We start from the raw sequence: 24595 nt of genomic DNA, 5'->3' as shown, positions 1-24595 counted from the left end.
AATTTCCGTTTCCATAAATTCCCAATATAAAAAAATACATATTCCTTAATTCAAAGGGTTCACTTCATGCAGCATTTGAACGTTATCACATAGTCATTGTCGAATGAAATTAGATAAAATGTGCCCAGTGTGTGTGTGACTACTCTACGGAACACTGAGTGTGCGCATTTCCTTATCTTAATGTCTTATGAGATTTCTCTCAAGTAGCTTGACCAAATATATTTGTTGCTGTTGGGCTCTTAAGCAGTTTTTGTGAAGGCAAGTCCAATTCATTTCAGTCAGTCATTTTCAACACCGCCTATTCTTGTCGGCGTCACGGTGTGCTGGAGCCTATTCTGGTTGACTCTGGTCACCAGGTCATCCTAGGACACACATAGGGACAGACAACCATTCACACTCAGAATCACACCGCCTCCGAGTGGGAATCGATCCCACATTACCCACACCAAAGTCAGGCGAAAGAACCACTGCACCATCGGTCGTCGCAAATTAATATGGTGTAGCACAATTCAAAACAAGGTCATTTAGAGTTCTCTACATCACATTAAATGAGCAAGACACAATTAAAAAATAAAATAAAAACATGAATAAAAGGATGCGGAAAAGCCACATTAGTTTTCATGGCTGGTCTACTCATTCCCTGGATACCATAATAAACAGTGGGGAAAAAGAAAATCCATTTATAAATAAATGCTTACATAGATTAAGAAAGGCATGGGTCAATATTAATATTTGGAACATCACTGCAGGCAGCAGCCGGCCGACTCATATTTATGTAACCTCAAAACTGTAGGTAGAAAGTGTTTTTATTCTATCGCTGATCGTGCCTGCCCCTTCGGACTAACCTTAAACCCACATTCTTCATTTCAATCTTTCTCCAGGATATTTTTGTTCCTTCTGTACCAACCACTCATTGCACTGACACATCATATTTTTTCCCTTCACATCGTCTTATTTCATCTCATCTACCGGCATAGCTCCACTGCATCACTCTTCTCTCACAGTCATCGCCAAAGAGCAACAATCCCATGTGTCTTTACTCAACACTTTCTGTTTTCATCCCACACCTCCACTGCTCTTCTTCTATCTCCATTTTGATCTTGTGATTTATCTAGTATTTACCCCGAACAATCCTAAAACATATGGCTACATTAGACCCGGGGCTCCATGCACTTTGGTCTAGAGCTTTCCCATTGCAAAGTCTTTTTACACTCACACTGCATTGAGTAAGTCGATATCTAGTAAGTCGATGTCTAGTGATAAAAGTGCTCTTGTTTGCCAGTAAAGATATATTTTAACTTTAATTATGTTTTATTTCCCATGTTCCCACTAAGGCCTTTTCTTTTGTTCTGTCATTGCATGAAAGAAATGAAGGTAAAGTGGTGCTGACTTAAATGATAGCCTAAAAAATGAAGTGTGTGGGTGGATTGTTAGGAACCATTTGGTGTATATAAGACTCCATTAAGTTGTATTAAAAAAAGTCCATGTCATTAAAAAACAGGTTTTAAAAAGATGGCTCCAGTTATCCAGATGGATAGCAATAAAAGAAATCAACATACTCTGAGGGAACAAAGAAATCAATCAAAAGGAAGACAGACGGTGGATGATGTGTGTGCGCATATGTTGGTGTGGGTGCGTGTTAGTGGCAGAAGGAGGGTGGTTGGATTGGAGGGACAGTTTTTACTGGCTGATTTACAGAATGCTGCGTTCAGAAGCAGAGAGTGCAGGTGTACAGTTTATGGAACAGCCAGTCACTCTTCACACACTGCTTGAAAAATAGACTTTACTAGACCATTTTCAAAAATAGCCCCTTTGTGTACAGATGGTCCTGTAGTGCAAATGCAATACACAATTCAACCCTTGCGCTATCTGTAGTGTATGCTTAACAATTTCTGTCACCGTTTTGATCGTACTTTCTAAGTGAGCTCAATATTTCCTCTCATTTTTCCCTCTTTTTGCCAGTCCATAAAACTCTCTAGAATAGATAAATGTATTGCAATTGACAGCGATAGATGACCAAACCCATTTTAACCAGGAGTGGCGGCAGTGATAATTCACCCAGTAAAAAAGGTCTTTGGCAGCCAATGAGTTAAAGTTAGTATATAAATATTATAAGGACAAATTACAATTTTACCTGCTACGTGAACACGTTATACGTATATGCATCAATCACATCTAATAATTCAGTTATAAGATACTTAAAAGGTCAAGGTCAGTCCTGCAATTCCCACAATTTAACAACTGTCGGGTGTTATCAGCAACAAAATGTACGCACACTGGATTTTGCAAGCGTCTTGTCAATCACACTTGAGTAATTAGTATCCCTCAGTGAACTGTGTAAATTCTTAGGTTCTGAAAATGTACTTTAAAAGGAAATTTGGTGAACACAGTTTCAGCAATTGCCAAAATATTTTCCCACAACAGTATGCTGGGGATAGATGTGATATAACAGCTAATTTCTTTGGGGAAATGTGTGATTTTGTTTAATCTTGCTATCAAGTAACATGAACTTGGGTTAGAAATAATCAGTATTTTTTCCATCACAACTTAATAGTCGAAAGGCAATAATAAAAATCCTTCCCTCAGAGGCCAATAAACTCCATCTTGATCCAACATTCTGGCAGGGTCAAAATACACACTACCACATGAGTAGCATTAATTTTGATTCGAAACCATCAGACATGCTGGTGTAGTTCATTTTCAAATGGTTTAGTTCAATTTAAAATTAATTTGTTCAAGCTGAATCAAAACAAACACTTAATTCATGGGATACATTTGGGTAGGGGTTTTATAGCAGTCTCGGACCAGCAATTTTTTTTTTAAATTTGGGGTTCACTGTGAAGAAGAGTGTCTTTTGTTTAGCGTTATCGGACAATGTTATTGTCCCAGATAGCTATTACAATAATGCAATAAGGCACAAGAGCTGAATGCAGAGTTTCATTGTAAAGCTGAGGACCTTGTAGTAAGCAAATAAAAGGGAGCATCTTAGTGTGGATTCCTTTGTGTACCCCATTGTACGCAAGTATGTACTGTATGCACACGCATGTGTGTTTCCATCCTGAGGGAATGCAAGGGGAAACTGATGTAAGAGCTAGAAAACTTTTTTATCCTGACTTGTGTGTCATCACATTCCTATCAGAGCTTGTGGTGCAGGGGGAGTATGTGCATAAGAAATGGATTTGTGTAATTATGCATCATTATGTACTCATAAAAGCATGGCTTCACTGAGCTGCTCTCTTGGTGTCTGTTTGTGTTGCAATCACACATCTTAGGGAGTCTGCGGCACGTATCCCATGCCCCAGCTTGTCTGTGAGTGTGAGTGACCTTCCCGCATTCTTGCCATTTTCTCACAGAACTTGAAACAAAGGCCAAGGAGAGGAATTGCTAACACAGTGACATTATCAGCATGTGTGTTTTATCTGGTGTGCTCAACAGACTAGACAGTAATGCAACTTGCAATCACATTCCAACCCCAGGGTGACCTTGATATGCTAGGAGAAAAAAACACTTTTGTTGCTCTGACTTTTGTAAGCCTTCTAATTTCCTTTTTAGGCTTTGTCTTCGAGAAACAACACACCTATTGTGACTAAATGTCATATATAGTAAGGATTTATGACTGACATCTTTTCTGTGAAGATTTTAAAGTAGCCCTAACCCTTACCTAAATACCTCAATAAAACCTTTTGAGGTTTAATCCTTATATCCCGTGGAGGACATGTGGATTTACATGATGTGTGTGGAGAAGAAGCACAGCAGTAGCGCTCTATCTCTTTCTAAAGTGGAGAGCCATGGCAACTTCTGCAGTTAGACTCATGCAGATTATAATGGACAATGGAGTACCTGTCATGGAGAAAAGTATTGGGAATACGCTAGATTTCTAAATAAGGGGTGGGCTGTTTACAAGGGCAGTAGTGTACAAAATACCCATAAGCACATGTGTATAAGGTTTCAATATGGCTAAAGAGAACCGTGACCTAAACTAACAAATGTCTCAGCGTACTGTTAATATGTCAACTGAGCATTTACATGTGCAGATTCTGCTTTTATTCACAACTATATAGTAGAGACCATCCCAAACTGACTGACACCTTATTTATTTATTTACTAATTAGAATCTTATGCAGAAGAGATTAATTAACGTGTCTGCCTCACTATAGTAATTGAAACCAAGATGAGTTGAACATCTACAAAATGTTCATTATTACAAAATGAAAACAATAAATGTTATCATTTTGAGTCAGAAGACAAACAACACCAACTGTTCAAGGCAGAAAGGTACCTCATCCTTGTTGCTGTAAATAGTTTTTGTTTTAAGAAAAATACATCAATGTGCAGGCGTAAATCTTTACTTAGAACAACATAACTGTGTGCAGGCATCTGTCAACCTAAAATATTCCCTTGTGATTCTTTATGAGTCAATTATAAATCAATATTCTCAAGGCGCTGAACAAAAACAAGCATCTGGATCCATTTGAACTTTTCAACTTTTCCTTCCAATCCTCTCCCACTCTTATGGCTCAGGTTCCCACCATGATGTCCACTGACTACACCAACTCCACCACCACCCTCCCCACCTCGCATCTTTTGTCTCCAGGTCACTACATCCATGTGTTTTAATGGGTGATCTACAGTTTGTTTGCCTTGTCCTACTTACCTTTCGCTTGCTCATAACTTTCCACCTAGCTCTCCCCTTCCGGTGTACGGCCGAGTGCGTGCTCTGAACTTACTGTGACTTTAACGAATGTGTCAGTGTTTTGGTATCATCCTGACAGGGGGTTACGGGTCGGTTATGGCGGCTGTGGTACAGCTAGAGAGACGACAGGGACAGGAGCGGCTTGTGCGCTTCCCGCTTACATGGCTGACAGCGCCTTCACCCCTATGTCCTTAATGCAGGCGCCTGTGCGGATGTGCTCAAGTGACGTGCCGGTCCGGGTGTCAGTCCATGACAGACGCTCATCATATTTAATCCTGAGGGGATTTCGCAGAAATGAAAAGCTGCTTTTCAATTTCATAATCCTTTAGACCTAATCGCTTCACCCACATCCGTCCATACAGTCCAATTAGACGAACAAGACTGTCCGGATTATTCGGGGCAAACTCAGCCTTGTAGTTTGTCCTTGGCCTGTGTAATCATAGAGGGGCCTGATGTGGTGAGAAACGAGGATGACCTTCAGTTTTGTCATCTAAGGAGCTAAAAACTGCTATGTCAACCCACCTGCAGTCTTGGCCTTGTTAATGGGCCATTGATTAGTCTTTAGGTGTGCGTGCATGTGGATGGGGCGGGAGGGGGTTCTCGCCGGTTCAATAGTGCCTTTGTGGCACTCTCAACCAATGAACTCAATCTGACTTAGAAATTGCTCACTACAGTAAAAGTAGTGAAAACGCTGAGTCCATGTATTTGAGGTCAGTGCAGGCCGAAGGACAACACAAAGGTAGCCTGCCCACGCATATGGCAAGTACAGCGGGGGACCATGACAAGTGACAAAGGTGAAAGTCGAACTAGAGGTAAAAAGGGAGAAAAAAAGTGCTGCGTCTGCGTGAAAAGTATTCCTCCTGGTTACATTACACAGTACCATAAAATGTTATGTATTATCCCCACAAAAAAGTACCAAAGTGAACTGCAAATTAATGAATGGATGGACATATCTAAGAATGGATCACGGCTATTAGCCAGGAAGAATGGTTGGATGATGATGTGTGTGTGCGGTTGGGCACGTGTGTGTGTGTGTGTGTGTGGTGCCAGAGGTTTGAGGGCAAAACGAGGCCACTTTGCCCATATTGACTACATTGCCATCTGACCGCTGTGATCATTAATGTGTTCTGATGCCACCGGGTATCCTGATGACCCACATCTCAGCAGTCTACTCTCGCTCTTTGGCTACAAGCCAAACCAGGCCCTTCCTCTCTCATTCTCTTTCTCCCTCAATCTCCCCATTGCTCCATTTGCCTGGAAGCTATCATCCAATTTTTTATTTTTAATGAAATGTATTTGGAAGTAAAAAATGAGATGCAAATAGCAGGAGAAAAAGAGTAACTAACTATCTAGTCATTCATTTGTTAAGTGGTATTAAAAAATTTAAATCACATGGTAGGATCATTTGACATCTTGAGAAAAAGCCAAGTGATCCACCCGCAAAAATTGCTATATATTAACCACAAGTGTAGATTCAAGAGAGATTAATTTCTCAGTTTTGAATTTTATTTCCATTTATATCATATTTTTAGGGGATGGGTGTACTCGTAGGTGTAGCATTCTGTTTAGTCGCTAAATGACAGAAGCCATTTCCTAAATATCTACCAATAGTTGCAAAACAACTCTGCATCCCAGGAAGCTAAAAGAGACAATAAAAATATATTTTTAATACTTATTTCATAGCATTGTCGAAACAATAGTGTCGAAAATGATAATCGGTTAATATTTACAATTGTTTTTTTTATTATCTCAGCACTAATACTGATACGGCAACCCTGGTGAGGATAAGAGGTTTAGAAAATGCGTGTGTCGTGGAGGGTCACCACGGCAAATCAACTTTTGCCATTTTCACCCTATTCTTTATATGTAACACAGTAAGTGGAAACTCTCTATCTCTGGTAACGGTGCCCTTGACATTCATCCTCAGTTCATCTTTTAATAGATGTTTGTTCCTGATGCAACACAATTTGCTCCAGATGTTAAGATTGAGATTGTACATTCAGAAGCATGGCAGGGACAAATGAATAGCAAAAGAATGTAGTGCCTCTGGCTCCTGCGCTTTCCTGGTATTTAAAAAAAATAACAGGTCAACGATTGGGCTGCCGCAGTTTTTATTCAGATGCAATGCAGCATCTCATCCAGGAAGCCCAATTGTTTTTTTCAGCGGTTTCGACCATTATTTCCCTTTATTTGAATCTCCCTAGTGGCTCTTATAGGCTGACATTACATGATGATTTTTTTTCTTTACAGATTATTGTTTTTGCTGACCCATGAAAGTAACTCTGGGATTGAAACTTCTTCCCATCTTGCTTAATTCATGTCCTTGCTTTCCTATAAATTTTTTCCACTCCTGTACATCCGCTCTGTAATCTATCTGTCAGCAGCCCAGCTTCCTACATTGGGCTTACATTCAGCACCTTTTTGTCCCAGAGACCAGTGTTGCCTTACATTCACATTTAAAATTCATTTGAATTAAGTAGTCCCAAAAGAAAAAAGTCAGACCCTCACCAACACAAACCCACATGTAGAAGTGGTTTGTGTTTACAAATTTAGATTCGTACAAGCATCAGCTGAGTGTGAGAACTTTTGGAGGAAGACTTGCATCTAAAGGGTACACCCTAGCCTGCTGCAGAGGAGTTAATTACCCCGTATGGTGAATAATTCATTACATTGTCAGTTTGAGTGTCTGCGTATCCCTTAATATGTGTTGGCATGTTTTGAATGCACGTAAGCATGAAGACCAAAACTCTCCCAGTAAGCATTTTCTTACCCTGGGAAAGGCAGATTAAGAGGATTGACTTCGTAATGGATTAACCTCAGAAGTGTGTGTACATTATTTTGTGTGCGCTTTTGCATTTGCGTGTATGTGTGTGTATGTGTCTGCATTGAGCAGGATCAGCGGGCCCTGTGTATGAATTGATTAGCCCAACAAGCTCCTCTGGTTCTCTTTTAATGACCACGTCAGCACTTTTTCCACTATGGAGAGGATAAATGTTGAGCCGCCAGTCACGCAAGCAAGACGCTACCCCTTTAAGATGGCTAAGCTGTCACTCAATCATCACTCAGTGCAGGACTCCCCTTGGACTGCCGAGACCACGCTGTGTCAGTGCATCGAAGTTGATAGATGAAGCGTATGTGTGTTACTATAGATGGACTGAGCTGATCTTGATGAAGTATTTATATGCCAGATGGACTGCCTTTTCGTTGCAAAATCCTCTGCACAGGCGTGGCACTACTTTTTTAATAGCTTTGCACCTGCAACAGTCAAGGAATGCACATTTATGATAATATATACACATGTATTTCTTTTTAACAAGCGTTTGACAGAACAAATTGATGCACAATATAACCAATTAGCCTGTTGGAGCCAACTATGCGCCCACTCCTCCGACTGTTCACCCTGTGAACACGTCCGGGTTTTATACAAACAAAAACACGCAGATTTACAAAGTCCAGTGGGGGGTTCCCTTTGCATCCCTTTTTTCAGATCCTGCCAATATATGATGTTAAGTGCACACACACATTTGGACAGCAGGGTACCCACACATGGCTCAAAGGCTTAGGATTCTGAAATAAGTCTGTGTGTGTCTGCGCACACACTGGAAGCTATTTTGCAGAGATAAAACGGTATTTAGATGTGAGCTGTGGAGTGTGTGGTACACTATGTCGGCTGGTGTGTAAATGAGAAGACGTGTGAGTGAGGGAGGAGACGACAGCGATCAGGCGGTGTCAAGCGGACAAAGAACATGACAGCTAGACACAAAGTGGTGGTTTAGTGTCAATGGTTAGCATCGGTTTGACTTTAAACAATAACGGGGGAACTTTGTCAAAGCAAATTAGTAGAAATGTAACTTAAGTGACCTTTGGGAGTGTTCTACCTGTTTGTTGTACTTGTTCCCAGTCTGGCATCCATATTCTGAGCACTGGTCTGATCCCAGTGACATGGCGTCTCCATTTCCACTGCCCCCACTGCTGCAGCTGGAGCCGGTGCTCCCGACGCAGACCCCACTGCCAACAAACGTGTTGGAGGGTGGCAGTTCCTGAACTGCCTGATGTTTCTTTCCTTCAGCTGGAGGGGAGTGTGGTTGGAGGTTGACTGCTGGGAGAGGTGAGCTAGACTTGTAGTGCCTGGCCAAATCCGGGCTTGACTGGTGCCGTCTGCCACCACCCATTCGTGGGCTGCCGGGGTCACCGTCTACAGCGCAGTAGCGAGCTGCCAGACGCTCACTTGCGCCACTGATATCTTCCTCTTCATCATCATTGGCATGGCGGCGAAGTCCGTTCACAGTGACAATACCACTGTAGAGTGACCTGTCCGACTTGCCAGCTCCAGCTGCTGTGCCACCACCATTACGCTTGTCCCGTCGAGGTTTCCGGCCTCGGTCTGATCCGCTGCCACGACCAACCTGTGGTTGAGCCCCTGATGGACTGAAGAAATCTTCTTCTGGCTCTTTCTTGCCAGCCTCATAACCATTCTTGCCTTGAACGCCACATTGCCTTGCTGTGACTACTAGGAGGATGACCAGGATGACAGCTGCAGCTCCTGCCAGGACACCAATAGCGACGCTGAGACGCTGTTTACCTAATGCGCGATCACTGTCTGGATCCCCTGCAATGTCCAGTGACAGTGGAGCAAGTAAGCTTCTGCTTACCTGTAATGAAAGGAACAAGAAATTGGCACCGTGTTAGAAGGGTGAATCTCAAACCTAGGTCCAAATCAATATATTTATTGTCTGCAAACTCTCTAACCTAAATTAGAATAAGATTCCTACAGCCTGAACTAAACATGAGTAAATCAACCAGCTCTTTCACATACAGGACATACACAAAGCAATTTGAATAAAAAGTGGTTCCTTTATAATCAAATCACTTTCCCTGACTACAAATAATCAATTACTATGGCTTCCATGATCTTCATCTATTAAATTAAAGGAAATTACATCAATCAGACACCCCCCCCCCAAAGTAATATCTGATATTTCACTTTCTAAAATATAGGTCCTGGAAAATACAAAGCATTGTGCTGCACCTTCTGTAGTGCCTGCTTTGACTACAGAAAGAAGTAAAAAATGTCATAGTTAAAAAAATAAAAATAAAACAATGAGGAAGAATACTTCTTTTACTGTTACTGTATATGAAAATGTAGTGAGATTAGTATTTTCTCTAAATTTTAAAGAAGAAAAGTTAAATGACTGTGACTGTCGATCAGTCAACATCTATTTCGAACAGGTGAGAATTTCTCCTGTCACCTTTCACCTGTTTGAGCTTCTCCCTTCTGGGCAAAGATACAGGTGACTAAGAAACAAAAAAGGAGCCTGGGGAACTGTTTCTTCTCGAGACCTGATACCTTCCTCATAACACAAAGTCCCAATTTAACCTAGGTATTTTCTATATTGCCTGAATCGAGCAGAACTGTTTAAAATATATTTTGTTAACTCCACTTTGTGTAATACATATATATATTTTTACATATTTGTATTCATTTTCTATCTCAATACCCAAGCCTACTTTCTGCACTATTTTATCTGGTCCTTAAAGAGCATTTCAATTTCATTGTACAAATGTGCATTGACAAAAAGGCCTCAGAAGAATGGTGGAATGCTACTTAATACATTGCATTGGAGGTAGAGATTTACTATGGAACAAATTTCAATTGCCATCATTTTATATGGGAAAAACTCTAAAAGCAAAACTAATTGGAGGTTGATCTGCTTCAAGAAGTATTCATTATTAGAGAAACTACAGGACTACAGCAAAAACATTTAAACTGAGTTGTTTGACATATTATTCAACACATTCCACAATGTAAAAGCCACTCAAAATACACTATAGCTAAGAGGGTAAAAAGAATGCATTGCTATGGTGTGGACAAGACATTGTGATTGTCACTTAAATGTGTCGCCAAAACAGAATTCCACACAGAACATTACACCTGTGTGCCACCAGATATAACCACTTAAACAAATGTGCTGCCAAGAGATTATTATTATTATTACTATTTTTTAAATCTTTAGTCAACAATGACACGGTTGGGGTAAAACACAGAGAATTACCAAAGAGCATCTTCATCTAAATTAAACCCATCACTGTGTCGTATGTGCTCAGTTGGCCGAGATATACTCAGACTATATAATTTAAATGTAATGTCACTTAAACTAGATGTTTAGAGACATTTGAATGTGTAAAGTCCAAGGTTGTATGGTGAAAATGGAAATATCAATACATAAAAAAAGGACACAAAACACATAAATGGAAGAAAATGACTGCATCCCCATTCCAAGAGCTGTCTCTTTAACAGACAAAGCTGGTATTGTGAAGGCAAGTGTGGGAGTGGATTTATGATGGATTTGTTATCCTTATTTTTCCATGGAGATTTGTAAGGATAGTGATGTGTAAGGCTCCAATACATTCCTGCCGTTTATGGTAGGCTGTTTGGCTCATTATGTTTAACACTTAAAACATGATTTAATGATGAGTATTACTTTCCAGTTACAGTATCATTTACACAGAGATCAATGAGAACACATAATCTACATTTTGTAATAAAAGTGGTACTTACTGATGGACTTTTTCTCAGTACATGACAATGGCCTTTTACACATCTACCATTCTAATCGGACAGAGGAATCTAGTCAATATATACTTTAGAAAGCTATCCTAAAACAGTTTTTTTCCACAGGCAACTGAAACAGAAACGAGGGCTTATATGTATGTCAGCACTTACATTGCTCCACAGTGTAAGCTGACTGTTCGTTAGACACCTCATTATGTTGCCCTGACATGACTCTCAAAGCTCATGTGACAATTTTTTCTCTCTTGTCAAGGCTGGAAATTATATACTCAAGTAATCCCAGCAAAATTATGGTGGCATTCTAATAAAACTTTGCATGAATGAATTGAAGAAAAAGTGAGGATTAAGGTAAGCGGGCGGTCAGGATTTTGCAGTACAAAAATAAATAAACGTTCAACTTGTTTCATATGTTATCCTATAAGGCTTAAGTTTAATCATTTAATCAACAGCCTTATGTATATACTATGTATATATGTATGTATGTGTATGTATATATATATACTATATATATACATACATATATACATACATACATTCATACATACATACACAACACTAAAAAATGTATATCACTGTAAGACACTCGTGCAGCCTCTTATAGTTTTAAAATTACAGTGTATACACACTGTCTTAAATTAAGCTACATAAAGTTAAGAGTGTAACACTAGCATTTACATACAGCTTTCCTGAGAATTGTCGGATTCAGATCACCAATCCAGCTACTATGACCATAATACTGATCAAAATTCAAATACAGATCTCATTTGTAGCTGCGTGCATTCGCAACAGAGCTTGCAGTTCGGAGGCGTAAGCCATTATAATTAATTCATCACTTAATTATCCAGGTGGGGATTGTGTGAAGTGTCGAACCTTTGACAAGGCAAGTGTCAAGTACTACTTCTTTTAATGATGAAGGATAAAGAACCCTTGCATCAACGTGTTTATACAGAGTTGCGAACCAAAAATACGTTTTAAACCACACACAGTGGCATAAAAATACCAATTAAATCTTAAAATGACAATAATAATATTTTTTAATGAAATAAATGTTTAAAATTTTCATTTACTTTTTATTGACTAAGAATAAGAGACTAAATGTGACACTCGCCATATTGAGCTTTTATCAGTGAGCAAAAATATTTTAAACAAATCATCCATTCAATCAGAATACAGGATATGCCTTAACTCTACAGAAATATTACAGGTTCTTCATGTGTCATCCTGTGATGTAGCATTCTAGTTGAACTCTAACGACAATTGTATTTTATTAATGAAAGATTTTTTTTTTGTGTGTGTATTATTTGACACTGACCTTTTCCATTTATGTTACTTTTATCCTTTATTTTGAAACCTCTACTTGTCGCAAGAATTATCAGTCCCTTTTTAGATGCACAGCTAACCTATTACATCTTCAGCTCTCTTATGTACAACAATCCACAGTCTTTTTTATAAAGCTTGCTTAGGATGTACCACAGTAAAAATACCTAACATAACCAGCTCAAAATCACCATTGTTGCTAATTAACCAACACCAACTGTGCCGGTTAAAAAAAAAGACCAATTTCCTGACATGATGCTGGGGCATATTTCCTGACTAATTACATCGGGCATCTTATTTGCCACTCAGTATGGCTTCAGTATGAGGTAGACTCTTGACTGAATTTTACTTCATTACTTCAAAAAAGTCCCTCTCTACAACCATACTAAACTATGTCTATGGTAATCAAAGACACCATTCATACAAGCTTGGACACAGTTTAGCCTTTTGTTGGACTCAATGGTCCAAGTCACTTAGGCCCATTGTTTTTGATGCCACTTGTCAGCACTATTGTCACAACACTTAACAAATGTTCCGTTGTAATAGCCCTTAAAGGTCTTTTGTTTTCCAGTTTGGCCTCATAAATCTACTCATAAGTAATACCTTTATCATTTTAAGGATGATTACTGAATACCCAATGCTACTATGCCTTACATCTTCACTCAATTGTTGGCTTAAAATATTTTTTATGGATGCAAAATTGTCTACAGAGGTGAGTTAAAAAATAAAAGTCCCAGCATATAAAAAAAATCCATGAGAAATCCTATGCAATCCACCTTGAGGTCATTTGTTAATTCATACATTGACAGACGAAGAACCATTTAAGCAGAGATCCAGAGATCGCTTTAGGGGATATTAAGCTAGAATCTGTGGTCTGTTTATCCATCTGCTGAAAATGGGCACATGGATGCACATACAATGTGAATGAGAAAATGACGATTGATTAATTATTAATTCATTCAATTTCAGAGCCGCTCATCCTCACAAGAGTCACAAGGGGTGCTGGAGCCTATCCCAGCTGACTTTGGGCACCAAACGGGGGCCACCCTGAATTGGTGGTCAGCCAATCGGAGGGCACGAGGAGACGGACAACCATTCATGCTCACGCTCATACCTAGGGGCAATTTTGTTCAACAGGCCTACCACGCATCTTTTTTTAGGTGGTATTGTCTTAATTCAGAACATCTAATCAATCACATGAATATTCTGCAAAATATTCAATTGGGAACATTTATTCAAATGCCTATTGCTAACAGGGAGTGTCATTTTCCTTTCAAATGCTTCTTCGCCATTTTAGTTCCTCACTATTCACATCAAAGTAAATGTATGTATGTACATGATTTATGCACATTGGAAAACCTTTGCTTTGCAGAAAACCTCTCCAAACTACACCACCTTGTGGGATAAAATAACACTCTTTTTGCAATAAACAACATCACCACATAATCTCTGAGCCGAATTAATTAGTAGTCAGTTCAATTTACTTGATGCACACCAGAGGGAATTTTTGTGGTCATTACTTTTCAGCATTTGTAGATTAACTGAGCATTTTTTCATGCATAACGGGGTGGGGATTTTATTAATATAATGACCATAGGGAAGAAAAACAGGGAGGGCACTAGTACATTATCTTTGTTTGGAATTCTGTGGTTGTTCCTGTTGTAAAGGCAATTCTGTTATGTTTAGTCAATTGACTCTACAAGCCTACTCCTCTTTGTACAAAACTTTTTAGTTCCAAAAGACCGCATTATTTAATGGGTGCAGATGTTTTATTTTCTTCATGTACTGCTCATTCTGCTCGTAAAATGACTTATTTAGAGTTGTGCCTTGTTCTCAGGTACTTTGTTTTATGTCTGAATACTAATGCACGGCATGTGCAGCATGATACAACAGAAATGCCTAAATCTCATCAATATTCAAGCCTGCTATGGCAAAGCGACCCTGCATAAGTGCAGATTCCATTCACACTAACATACTTCAGCTGACTCTGGGAGTCAGTCGCTCTCTCTGTTAATGCTTTGGGACTACCATCCTCTCTACCCCTCACTCACTCATACCCCACACACACACTCACAAACACACATACACACACCTATTTCCCTCAGCTCTGCCTTCAATGTACCGCAAAAAGAAGAGCCACTTCAGTAATAACTGTTATTTTAAACACCCCAGCACCAAGAGAAGTCATACTGGACAAAGAAAACCCTCCTGCAGGATTCAAACAACAAAGAAGTCAGCTCTGCCAATAGTTTTCAAAAGATAAATGGGATTCTTTATCTGGGACAAATATAGATACACTTAAAGTCCTAAAAATGGTAAAAAAAAATTGCAAACCCAGAGTGGAGAATCCATTTATTTAATTCTATCAGGAAAATAATAGATTCACCACTTTAGTTTAAACCGCTACAATCAGTTTTAATTAGCACTCTCCCTTTTGTAATGCCTTATCAGTGCGGCCATTATTGGAATGGGTCAGAGGACAGAATCATGTCTGGCTATCATTACCATCGCAGTAGAACAATCTGCACAAACCAAAACAGAACAGATCATTGCCTCTTCTAACTAAGATTATTTTCATTCAAGTTCTGCATACTAGAAAAAGCCTCGTGAGCAGGTGTGGGTGCAATATTGCATGAAAATCTTACCTGTACGTCTACCAGGGAGGCATTCACCAAACTTTCATTGATGAAAACATGGACCAGGGCAGTAGCACACAACGAAGGGGTCCCGCTGTCATTGACCCTGACCACCAGGCGATGCAGACCTTTATGACGACGCTCCAGTGGCTCTGCCAGTGTGATGACACCATTGGAATGACCGATCTCAAACAATCTGAAAGGATTCCCCCCAACTAAGGCATAGTGAAGGTCTGAATTTGGACCCATGTCAGAATCGATGGCTGTCACGGTTCTCACTATTGTGCGGGCACTACTAGCAGGTGGGAGCAATGTATAGGACTCATTGGCTGGGGATGTGATGGAGGGGGCGTTGTCATTCTCATCGGTCACAAAGAGTGACACGGTGGCCGTGGCGGTTTTCCGAGGCTCTCCTCCGTCGACCGCACGTACTCGAAAGGTGTAGGTGGAAAGCTTTTCACGGTCAAATGACAAAGTGGAGAAAATGGTGCCAGTGTTATTCTCAATGGAGAATACCTGCTCTTGCTCCTGCTTTTCATTATCTCTCACAGTTTTATCCCCTGACTCCTTCTCATCTTGTCCATCCATTTCAACAAAAAGGGTGAGTTCTGCATTCTCACCTTCATCGTCATCAGTCACAGTGACCATGCCAACTGGGCTGTTGGCGAGCAGATTTTCTTTCACATAGAAGGTAAAAACCTCCTGAACAAACTTTGGCGCATTGTCGTTGCGGTCAGTCACCTGAATAACAACAGTAGCTGAACCTTGTAGAGAAGGGGTGCCCTTGTCCTTCGCAATAACTTTGAGTTCATACCTCTCTCTCTGCTCTCGGTCCAAAACAACAGTAGCACGGATGTCCCCGTTATCGGGATCTATGTAAAATGGCCCGTTTGCAGCAGAATCCAGTGAATATGCAATCTCTGCATTCTTGCCACTGTCTGCGTCAGCAGCCACCACGGTGACGACTCTCTCGTTGGGGGAGTTGTTTTCTGCAAAGTGGACCTCCACGACACTTTGGGCAAAGACAGGGGGATGGTCATTGTAATCAACAACTCGCACCATCAGTGAACTGTTACTGGAAAGACTAGGGCTTCCAGAATCTACTGCCACAATGGTGACGCTGTACTCTTTGGTGACCTCGTAGTCCAGCAAAGCTGAGGTATGCAGGAAGAATTTTTTCTTGTTCCTGTGAAAAAAAAAATAGGATTATGTAGTCTACTGTATATCTATCCAGGGGCCTTTCAATAGGTATTTCAAAGAATATACATGCCATTATTCAGTCAACTGAGTGTTTGCATTCACATTCTTTTGTGCCTGAGGTCAATTTATAAGTCAAAACTCTTAGATAAGAATTAAAGAGAAGCATTATCCGTTACCTACTTTGCCCTATTATAAACCAAATATTAGCAAGTTCTTGATTTTCTAATGCTTACTCTACTTTGTGTTTTCCTGACATTCACTTAAAGAAATTGTTTTACAACTGGCTTGAAAGCACTGACATTTGGAGTAAGCACTGTTTCAGTAATACTACTAAATGAGTCAGAAAACCCTTGACTTTATTGAATATTTATGATCTAGTTTTACAGATAGCGTGGCATTTTATCTACTCTGATTTTAAGTAAACGAATGGCTCACTTGAACTTGGATAAAAATGGAATAAACAACACTTGGAATCTCTGTGGAATGTACAATTTGTTTAAACACTTTTGGCAACAAAATGCAAGGACTAACACTTTTTGTTGTTTCTTTTGCTTTGATACAGTGGTGTATCATTTTCGTCCTGACTTAACATGCTTTATCACTCTCTCCTTGATTTATTTGTATCGTAAAATTATTTTAGTCCATTATTATGACCAATCTAAGCTTCTTGTGTATCTACATTTCACCTTTTTTTGACTCACCTGTCAAAGGCTTCATCTGCAGGTAATGGTGGGAGAGCTGTTTCACCCGCAGGTTTTAGTGTGAAAGGGACGTCTCCTACAACTGTACATGTCACAGCTCCATTCTCTCCTTGGTCTCGGTCTGAGACCTGAACCAGAGCGACTGGGGTGTCTACCAGAACGTTCTCAGGTACCAATGCTGTTCCATCTCGCACTGGGATTCGCCCAATCTTTCGAATCTCTACGACTGGGACGTTGTCGTTTTCATCACGTACTGCCAAGATGACTGTGGTTCGATCAGTGCGTGGTGGCTGACCTCGGTCTCGAGCTGTGACTGTAAACCTCAGCTGGGCCACCTCTTCCCGGTCGATCCTGTGAAGAACGCTCAGCCATCCAGTTGCCTCGTCTAGTCGTAGCAGCCGCCTGACCGATTCTGTAGCCGCTCCAAAGACATACTCCACCTGACCGTTCACACCAATATCACGGTCTGAAGCTCTAACCTGCAATACTGGTGTTCCTGGAGGTGCATTTTCTGCCATTTCCGCCTCATATGTTGGCCTTTCGAAGAGTGGGCTATTGTCATTCACATCTGTTATGGACACTCGCAGTAGAGCCTGAGATGATCGTGGAGGGTTTCCTCCATCTCGAACCCGCAGAATCAGTTCATAAGAGTCTTTTTGCTCACGGTCCAACGTACCTTTGACGATGAGTTGTGGTTGTTTTTCACCATCTGGTATATCTGCCACCTGGAGTTCAAACACGGTACTCCTGGCTCCTCCCACATTATCTCCACTCCTACCCCTCCTGTCTCCAAGGCCATCTACCCTACCAATGGGATTTCCCCCTGTGGTGCGTCTTGCCGAACTGGACCCGGTGGCGCCCTCTTGGATCAGCTCGTACCTGTCTATACCGTTTCGTCCAAAATCTCTGTCCGTAGCAGTGGGAAGCAGGTAAAGTGTGCCTATAGGACGATTTTCCTCCACTGAGAGCTGGAGCACTGGTGAGGGGAAGGAAGGTGTGTTGTCATTGATGTCTGTGATGACAACACGACCTTCAAACAAGTCCACCCAGCTTTGCAGGGGGCCAATCACCGACACCTCAAAGTCCAAGAAACACTCGTTTTCATCAAAAATCATCTGGCATTGGGGCATCTTCTCCCTGTCGATGCGCCTCGGCCCTGTCGTTAGCTCGCCGGTCACATTGTCGATTTTGAAAAACTCAGAGCCGCTCTCCAGAGCGAAGGTGACGTCCCCGCTGCCCGTACCAGCTGTGAGGCCGAGGTCTGCAGCCACATTGCCTATCTTGACGTCAGGGGGACCTTCCTCAGCTACCCGGTACCGGAGAGCTGAGCGTGCACCTGGCAGCTGAGTCAGCAGCTGCAGCAGCAAGAAGACCACGAGGCTGAGAGCCTGCGCCGAGGAGTGCACTGCACCAAGTCTATGCATGGCTCCGTCCTGTTCCGCTTGCCTCTCTCCACAATGTTTTCCCCTTGAATCACTGGTTCAGTGCTGTTTATATTTTGCGAGTAGCCCACAAGCGTGGTTGTTTGATGTATTCTTTCTTCTTTCTGACTGGCAGTCTGTGCCACCAATTGCTGATATGTAATAAATTCCTTCTTTCACCTCCTGTCTTAACAACTTATAATACAACTCAGTCTTGGTTCTGCTGGGCTCTTCAAATCACGTGATATATATTGATATTGAAAGCCAACGTTCTGAGGAAAGAAGAAAGACAACAGACAAAGAAACCTTTGATCAACTGGCAGGACAACTTTAAATGTAATAGCAGTTATTACTCGTCACTTTTGATTATTCCAGTCACATATGGGACAGCAGTTTTTTTTTCACTCGCGTGTCTCACTTCACCTAAACTGCAATGCAGCACCTCCATCCACACAAAAGAGGAAGCGAGCTGAGCTTTCTACGTTGCCCACGGACAGTGCTAAGACAGAGCAATAACGACAAGAAAAATCGGAATCGCGAAGCCGTTTATAAGTATTTCTTGTTGACTTTTTTGTCTTACCTTAAGAGCCGACAGATGCCTTTGCTTTCTTTCCCCGCAGTGGCGGAGCAACGTGCCAAGCCATCGGATTCCGACGCGCAACTTGGAAAGGGACACTGTAGTTGCCACTTTAACTCATTCCTAGTGGTTAAAAAGTAACAAAGCAACGGCTTGTTAATTTAACGCCTTCCTTGTCGAGCTGAAACGGGTGATCCCGGCACGGGCATCAATTACGAGCCAATTCTCGCCGGTTTAAGCATTGCTCTCCATGACGGTAATGGACCGAGTGAAGATGCGTCTTTTTCCAAGAGTCCCGCATTCTCTCTCTCACCCAAGTTGCACCTCCTGTTCCTCAACCTCCTCCTCCTTTAGTTTTCCCCTCTCACCTGCACGATTGGGGAACGCTGCTGTCTGTAACCAGCGATGCTGCAGTCGCTGTCTCTCGATCTCTGTCTCTCCCCCCTCTCTCTCGCTCTCTCCCTCTCTCTCTCTCTCTCTCTCTCTCTCTCTCTCTCTCTCTCTCTCTCTCTCTCTCTCTCTCTCTCTCTCTCTCTCTCTCTCTCTCTATCTCTCTCTCTCTCTCTCTCTCTCTCTCTCTCCCTCTCTCTCCCTCTCTCACTCCCCCCTTCTCTCTCGCTCTCTCTCTCTCCTCTCTCTCCTCTCTCTCTCTCTCTCTCTCTCTCTCTCTCTCTCTCTCTCTCTCCCTCCCTCTCTCTCCCCCCCACCCCCTTTCTGCCCACTTCTCTACTGCAACATTTTCAAACTCATTCACTCATTTTGTGGGTCTTTGTAGGTTGCAGAGGACAGAACTTAACCCCTTTCTGTATCTATCTCCATCCCTCTCCCCCTCTCCCTCCTGCATGCATGCTGCCATATAGTGAGATTAAATGGCATGCTGTCCCGGCTGCAGTCATCACACTTCTTCTCATTTATGCATGCTGGCCAAACATCTTTATTTTGATATTCATGAAAGAAAAGGAGAGTGATGCAGCTTTGTCAGCCCATTGCAGACCTCTGTCATATTTTTGCTGGTACAGCTATTTTGGTGGGGGGCTGGGGTGCAGTGGGAGGAGAGGGGGCATACAACAATGGGGAAAGGCTTCATTCATTCTTTGTGTCAAAGAGGCGTTCGTTGGCACACTTCCTAGTGGGAAATCATAACAGTGGCATGCTGCAGTAATTTATACTGGGCTTAAGCCTGCAGTGGCAAATGGTAGTCATCTTAGACGGTGTGTTTCAACACAATGCAGCCGTTTGTGGTACAGTGGTACATACAATTTTGGTAAAATAAATAAAAACACAACAAAATAAAAAAGTGAAGAAAATAAACCTATTATTGTTATTAGCATTATTCACATTATTGTTATTATTATTATCATTAGCATTATTAGCATTATTATTATTATTATTGCAAAGAGGTCTTACATTTCATAATAAACAATATCGCGGTGCATGAAATTGAAATATATTAGAGTCGAGAGTCCTCTACAACTCTTAACTTCACATTACTTTGTTATTCTCCTTTGATATTCTTTTCTGTGCGACTATTCTCAAGGTTTTCCTCCATAAGCTTGGTGTTGTTTCATATTATATGATTATTGGGACTAAGGAAACAATAATTCGTGTTTTTCAATTGCAATCAGATCCCGACACCATAATCCGAAATTCTGTTGATATGGATACCATTCTGATTCATGATCTGATTTGTTTTCCCTTCAAGGTTATTCATGTAAATGATAATGAATAATTCTTGAGACTTTGATTTCTTTTCTCTAAGTTTTGTGGTTGTGCGCAATGTTGCCTGATATCTTATAGATCACTTGGGGTATATGCCCTTTTTCCTTAAGACCTAATGATGTCCCTGAGCGGTGGTGCAAAAGCTGAAAAACTGCACTTTCAAGTGTGAGCATGGATGCAAACCTATGAGCTCGCTTGGCGTACCCATTAGGAATAATTTTAGGGAAGAAATAAGGAACATCCATCCCTACCTTGCTCTTTTACGGCTCATTTAGGGCTTGGCTTGTTGGTGTGTCCCCAACCAATTCTAAATCTCAAGCGGAAATAATTTTTGAGCAAAAAAATGCACCTTCATGGCAAAGTGACTGGCGCTAACCCCCTGTGCTGCTCGGCACGACCTTTTACGGCATTTATGGGCAGTTTTGGAAGAAAATTCATTTCAGTTCTTCCACCCCTAACCTTGCTCTCTCATGGCTCAGGGTCTATGACAAATCCTAGTTATGGAGAAACTCATTTTTTCCAGTCAAAGATCCCCAAAATAGAGCCCTTCGGGGAAGACTGACTAGCGCTATGTAAATATTAATGTTAGTTACAGTCATTTAACACAGATTATGTGCACTGAATCCCACTGACTCTGTCTTAAAATGGAAATAGTACTAGAATTGTACATAGACGAAATGGCCACAGATCACATTTTGGAGTAAAAGCCCACTCATACGTCTTAAATGACAATAATTTGGACATTTTCACTTATCTGTGGTTAAATTTGAACTTGGACCCAATGGCAATACTGCCCCATTTTTAATTGAACCATTTACATTTCGATGAACATTAAATAAATATTTTGTTGAAGCCCCTTTTGCTTAGATTACAGCAGCTAGTCTTACGATCAGAGTCCATTAACATGGCAAGAATTGCCCACTCTTCCTCGCAAAAGCTTCATACCGATCCCAACTATTTGATTCTGGTGTGTTGGTGGAGGAAGACGTGGAAGTGGTTCTCGAGGACCGGAGTTGGCCACCCCTGGTGTAGAAGGAAAGTTTTTTTTTTACATCTTTGAACTGCATGTCAACATATGCTAACTAATGTGGATGTATACAATATCCAACTTCCTGTTTGATCTCCTAGAATGTGGTCGTGATTCTGTCTTTAATTGGAACGGGCTGCTCAGTGAGGAGCGCAATGCAGTCCCAGCCGGGCTGCTGCTGCTGCTGTTATATTGAACGCTGCCGGAGCTTTCACGCTGCCACTCTGTTAAACCCCCTCTGCATTTCTAATTTTTCCCATCAGGTCAGCCAGGCCCTTTTTTAGGTGAAATCACTTACAGAAATCTATCAGAGTATCTAGCGTTAGTGACACAATGTTATTTACTAAGATGGAGTTTTGTGTGACCACTATAAGTAAGCTGTTTAAGCCTGGCAGAGGGTAAACACAACCAGACAAACTGCAGAGGTCGCACACTGCACAATCACATACACACTCACCATGCGTGCTGGGGCAGAAACATAAAAAGCTTACTTCCGCTCCTTGTTGTTGGACATTTTATTTGGCCACCCTGTGTGTATTGATGGTAATGGCATTAATGGGAAGCTATGCACAAATCGATTGAAGTATGGACACATTTGCAGGTTCTCTTACCTGTACAGGTTGATCTCAAGGTCACTTTTATTTCAGTGGGGACAATGTAAGCCAAATTTGCCCAGTGATGTGAACCGTGCTGTAGTTTTTCCCAAATCATTAAGATTTAAATCATCATGGATGCTCTTTTATCAGCAAAAGAACTGTTTTCTTCAATTTGCATATTGAATGTAAAGTGCATTTGTGTTTGTCTGTGTGGATGGGGGGGTGGTTGGCGAACTTAACCCTCATTGACTTCCTTCCCTGCTAAAGACCTAATCTAGTGTTTGTGCTGCAACAAAAGAGGATTGGAGCTTCAGCACATGGCCACTGAGGATAAGTGCAGAGGAAATGAAGACAGCGACGTATTTAATAGCATTTAGCAACAGCAGCTGATATTCAAATTAAGTACTGGATTTGCTTGATGTCTTGTACTTTGTTTGTGTCTATGATACATCTGACCTAGAGGCAAAAGTTTTAAGGCATTGCTTATAGCTTAGGTGTTTTGTATTTTTGCATCACTGACAGTCTAGTGCTACATTCTTTTGACTTTGATAGGGCAACGTGGGTTCAGGGCCCGTTCACACCGTGAAGCTTCAACCGAATCATCAGAACACATCCTGGTTTTCGTAGACACACTGATGCTTTTCATCCAAATTACGCCATAAGGAAAGGATTTTGAACTCCAGCCATGCAGATGAGGGCAGTGCAGTTTGACAACGCCACAGCATTACACACACTGAAAAAATCCTTCTCAGCTCATGTGGCCTGTCCATACCCCTCTACAACTGTTTGCCATCAGCTTTCAAAAGTGGACTGCTTTTCAGATTAAAAAAAAGGATGTGGCATTGACTGATAGGGGAACAGTTTAAGGTCGGCCATGGCACAAGTGGTTAGTTGAGTTGTCCTAGGGCCGAAGGGTCAGCGATTTAATTCCAAGCAATGACAGCCTACTGTCAAAGTTCCTTTGGGCATGCCACTGAACCCTGGTTTGTCCCAGTAGGTTGGCAGCACATTGCAAGACGACAGCAACATTAGTGTGTAGAAGGTGCCACCTGATGTTGCAGTGGTTCACTCGCCTGATTTCAGTGCGGGCAAGCCTGGGATTCTGTAATAAATATAACATATGTATTAAGAAAAAGAGAAAAACATTGTCATCTGGTGGGTGCCTTTCCTTCTTCACAAATCCAGTGGCTGTTGTGCAAATTGACAGTTTTTTTTCAATATGTTTCTACCATTAAGGTCACACGCTGTACCTTTCAAGGGTGTAAGGTTGCTCGATATATATATATTTTTCGCACAGTTATTTGCAACAAAAATCCATATTGGTCCACAACCAAAGCCGTACAGCGACGACCAATCTTGCAACAAAACATAGTGGAATGATCCCAAATCCTTTGCTTATCCCCAAACGCAATCCTCATGTCAGGTGGGATATGTACAGCCTCTGGCTTACTCTGGCACATCTGCTCACGTTTTTATCCCTCTCTTTATTTACACCTTTAGGCTCTTAAGGTATCCTACTGATGTAATGTAAGTGTGGCCAAACACTAATCCTCTTTGAAAAGCATGAACACAAATGGCACTTGCTTTATTACATGTCTGTAATGACAAACAGTACTTTGTAAGCTGAGGGTTTAAATTGTACTGGCAGCAAAAAAGAAGAGAAAAAATAGCCTTTGTCCTGTTAAATAGTGCTTTAACCAATTCTTTGCTAGATTAGTCATTAACTGACTTAGTTATTATCTGATCGAAACAGGCGTTTTAATTTTGCTTGCGTGAAAGGGAATTATAAGAGTAAAAGGCATACTAATATCAAATGAACGGAATCATTTTATAAAATTACCTCAGGAAGTCTTCATCTTGTCTCGTTGATAAATGAGAAATAATTTGCACCACTCTAATTTATTCTCCAAATGATATTTCAATATTCTTTTCTTTTCTTTCTTTCCTTCTCTCTCTCTCTCTCTCTCTCTCTCTCTCTCTCTCTCTCTCTCTCTCTCTCTCTCTCTCTCTCTCTCTCTCTCTCTCTCTCTCTCTCTCTCTCTCTCTCTCTCTCTCTCTCCCTCTCTCCCTCCCTCTCTCTCTCTCACACACACACACACTCTCTCACTCACTCTCTCTCCCTCTTTTCTTCCTGTCT

At 41.2% G+C, this 24595-nt stretch overlaps 1 protein-coding gene across 1 annotated transcript in view; it reads right to left on the bottom strand.

Annotated features, from left to right (window-relative positions):
- pcdh7a (protocadherin 7a) overlaps nucleotides 1-19551 on the bottom strand; it is a 40338-nt gene extending 20787 nt beyond the window's left edge. Inside the window, exons 1-4 of the mRNA XM_077605601.1 lie at nucleotides 19120-19551; nucleotides 17119-18811; nucleotides 15227-16403; nucleotides 8572-9345 (exon numbers count right to left, since the gene is read on the bottom strand). Coding sequence (XP_077461727.1) covers nucleotides 8572-9345; nucleotides 15227-16403; nucleotides 17119-18542 — 3375 coding nt within the window. The 5' untranslated portion in view covers nucleotides 18543-18811; nucleotides 19120-19551. The remainder of the gene's footprint in view (nucleotides 1-8571; nucleotides 9346-15226; nucleotides 16404-17118; nucleotides 18812-19119) is intronic.
- Nucleotides 19552-24595: the final 5044 nt, after the last annotated feature.

The sequence above is a fragment of the Stigmatopora argus genome, chromosome 7 (genome assembly GCF_051989625.1).
Source record: "Stigmatopora argus isolate UIUO_Sarg chromosome 7, RoL_Sarg_1.0, whole genome shotgun sequence".
NCBI lineage: Eukaryota > Metazoa > Chordata > Actinopteri > Syngnathiformes > Syngnathidae > Stigmatopora > Stigmatopora argus.
The sequence above is the reverse complement of the archived record's forward strand: the minus strand, read 5'-3'. Positions and strand labels throughout refer to the sequence as shown.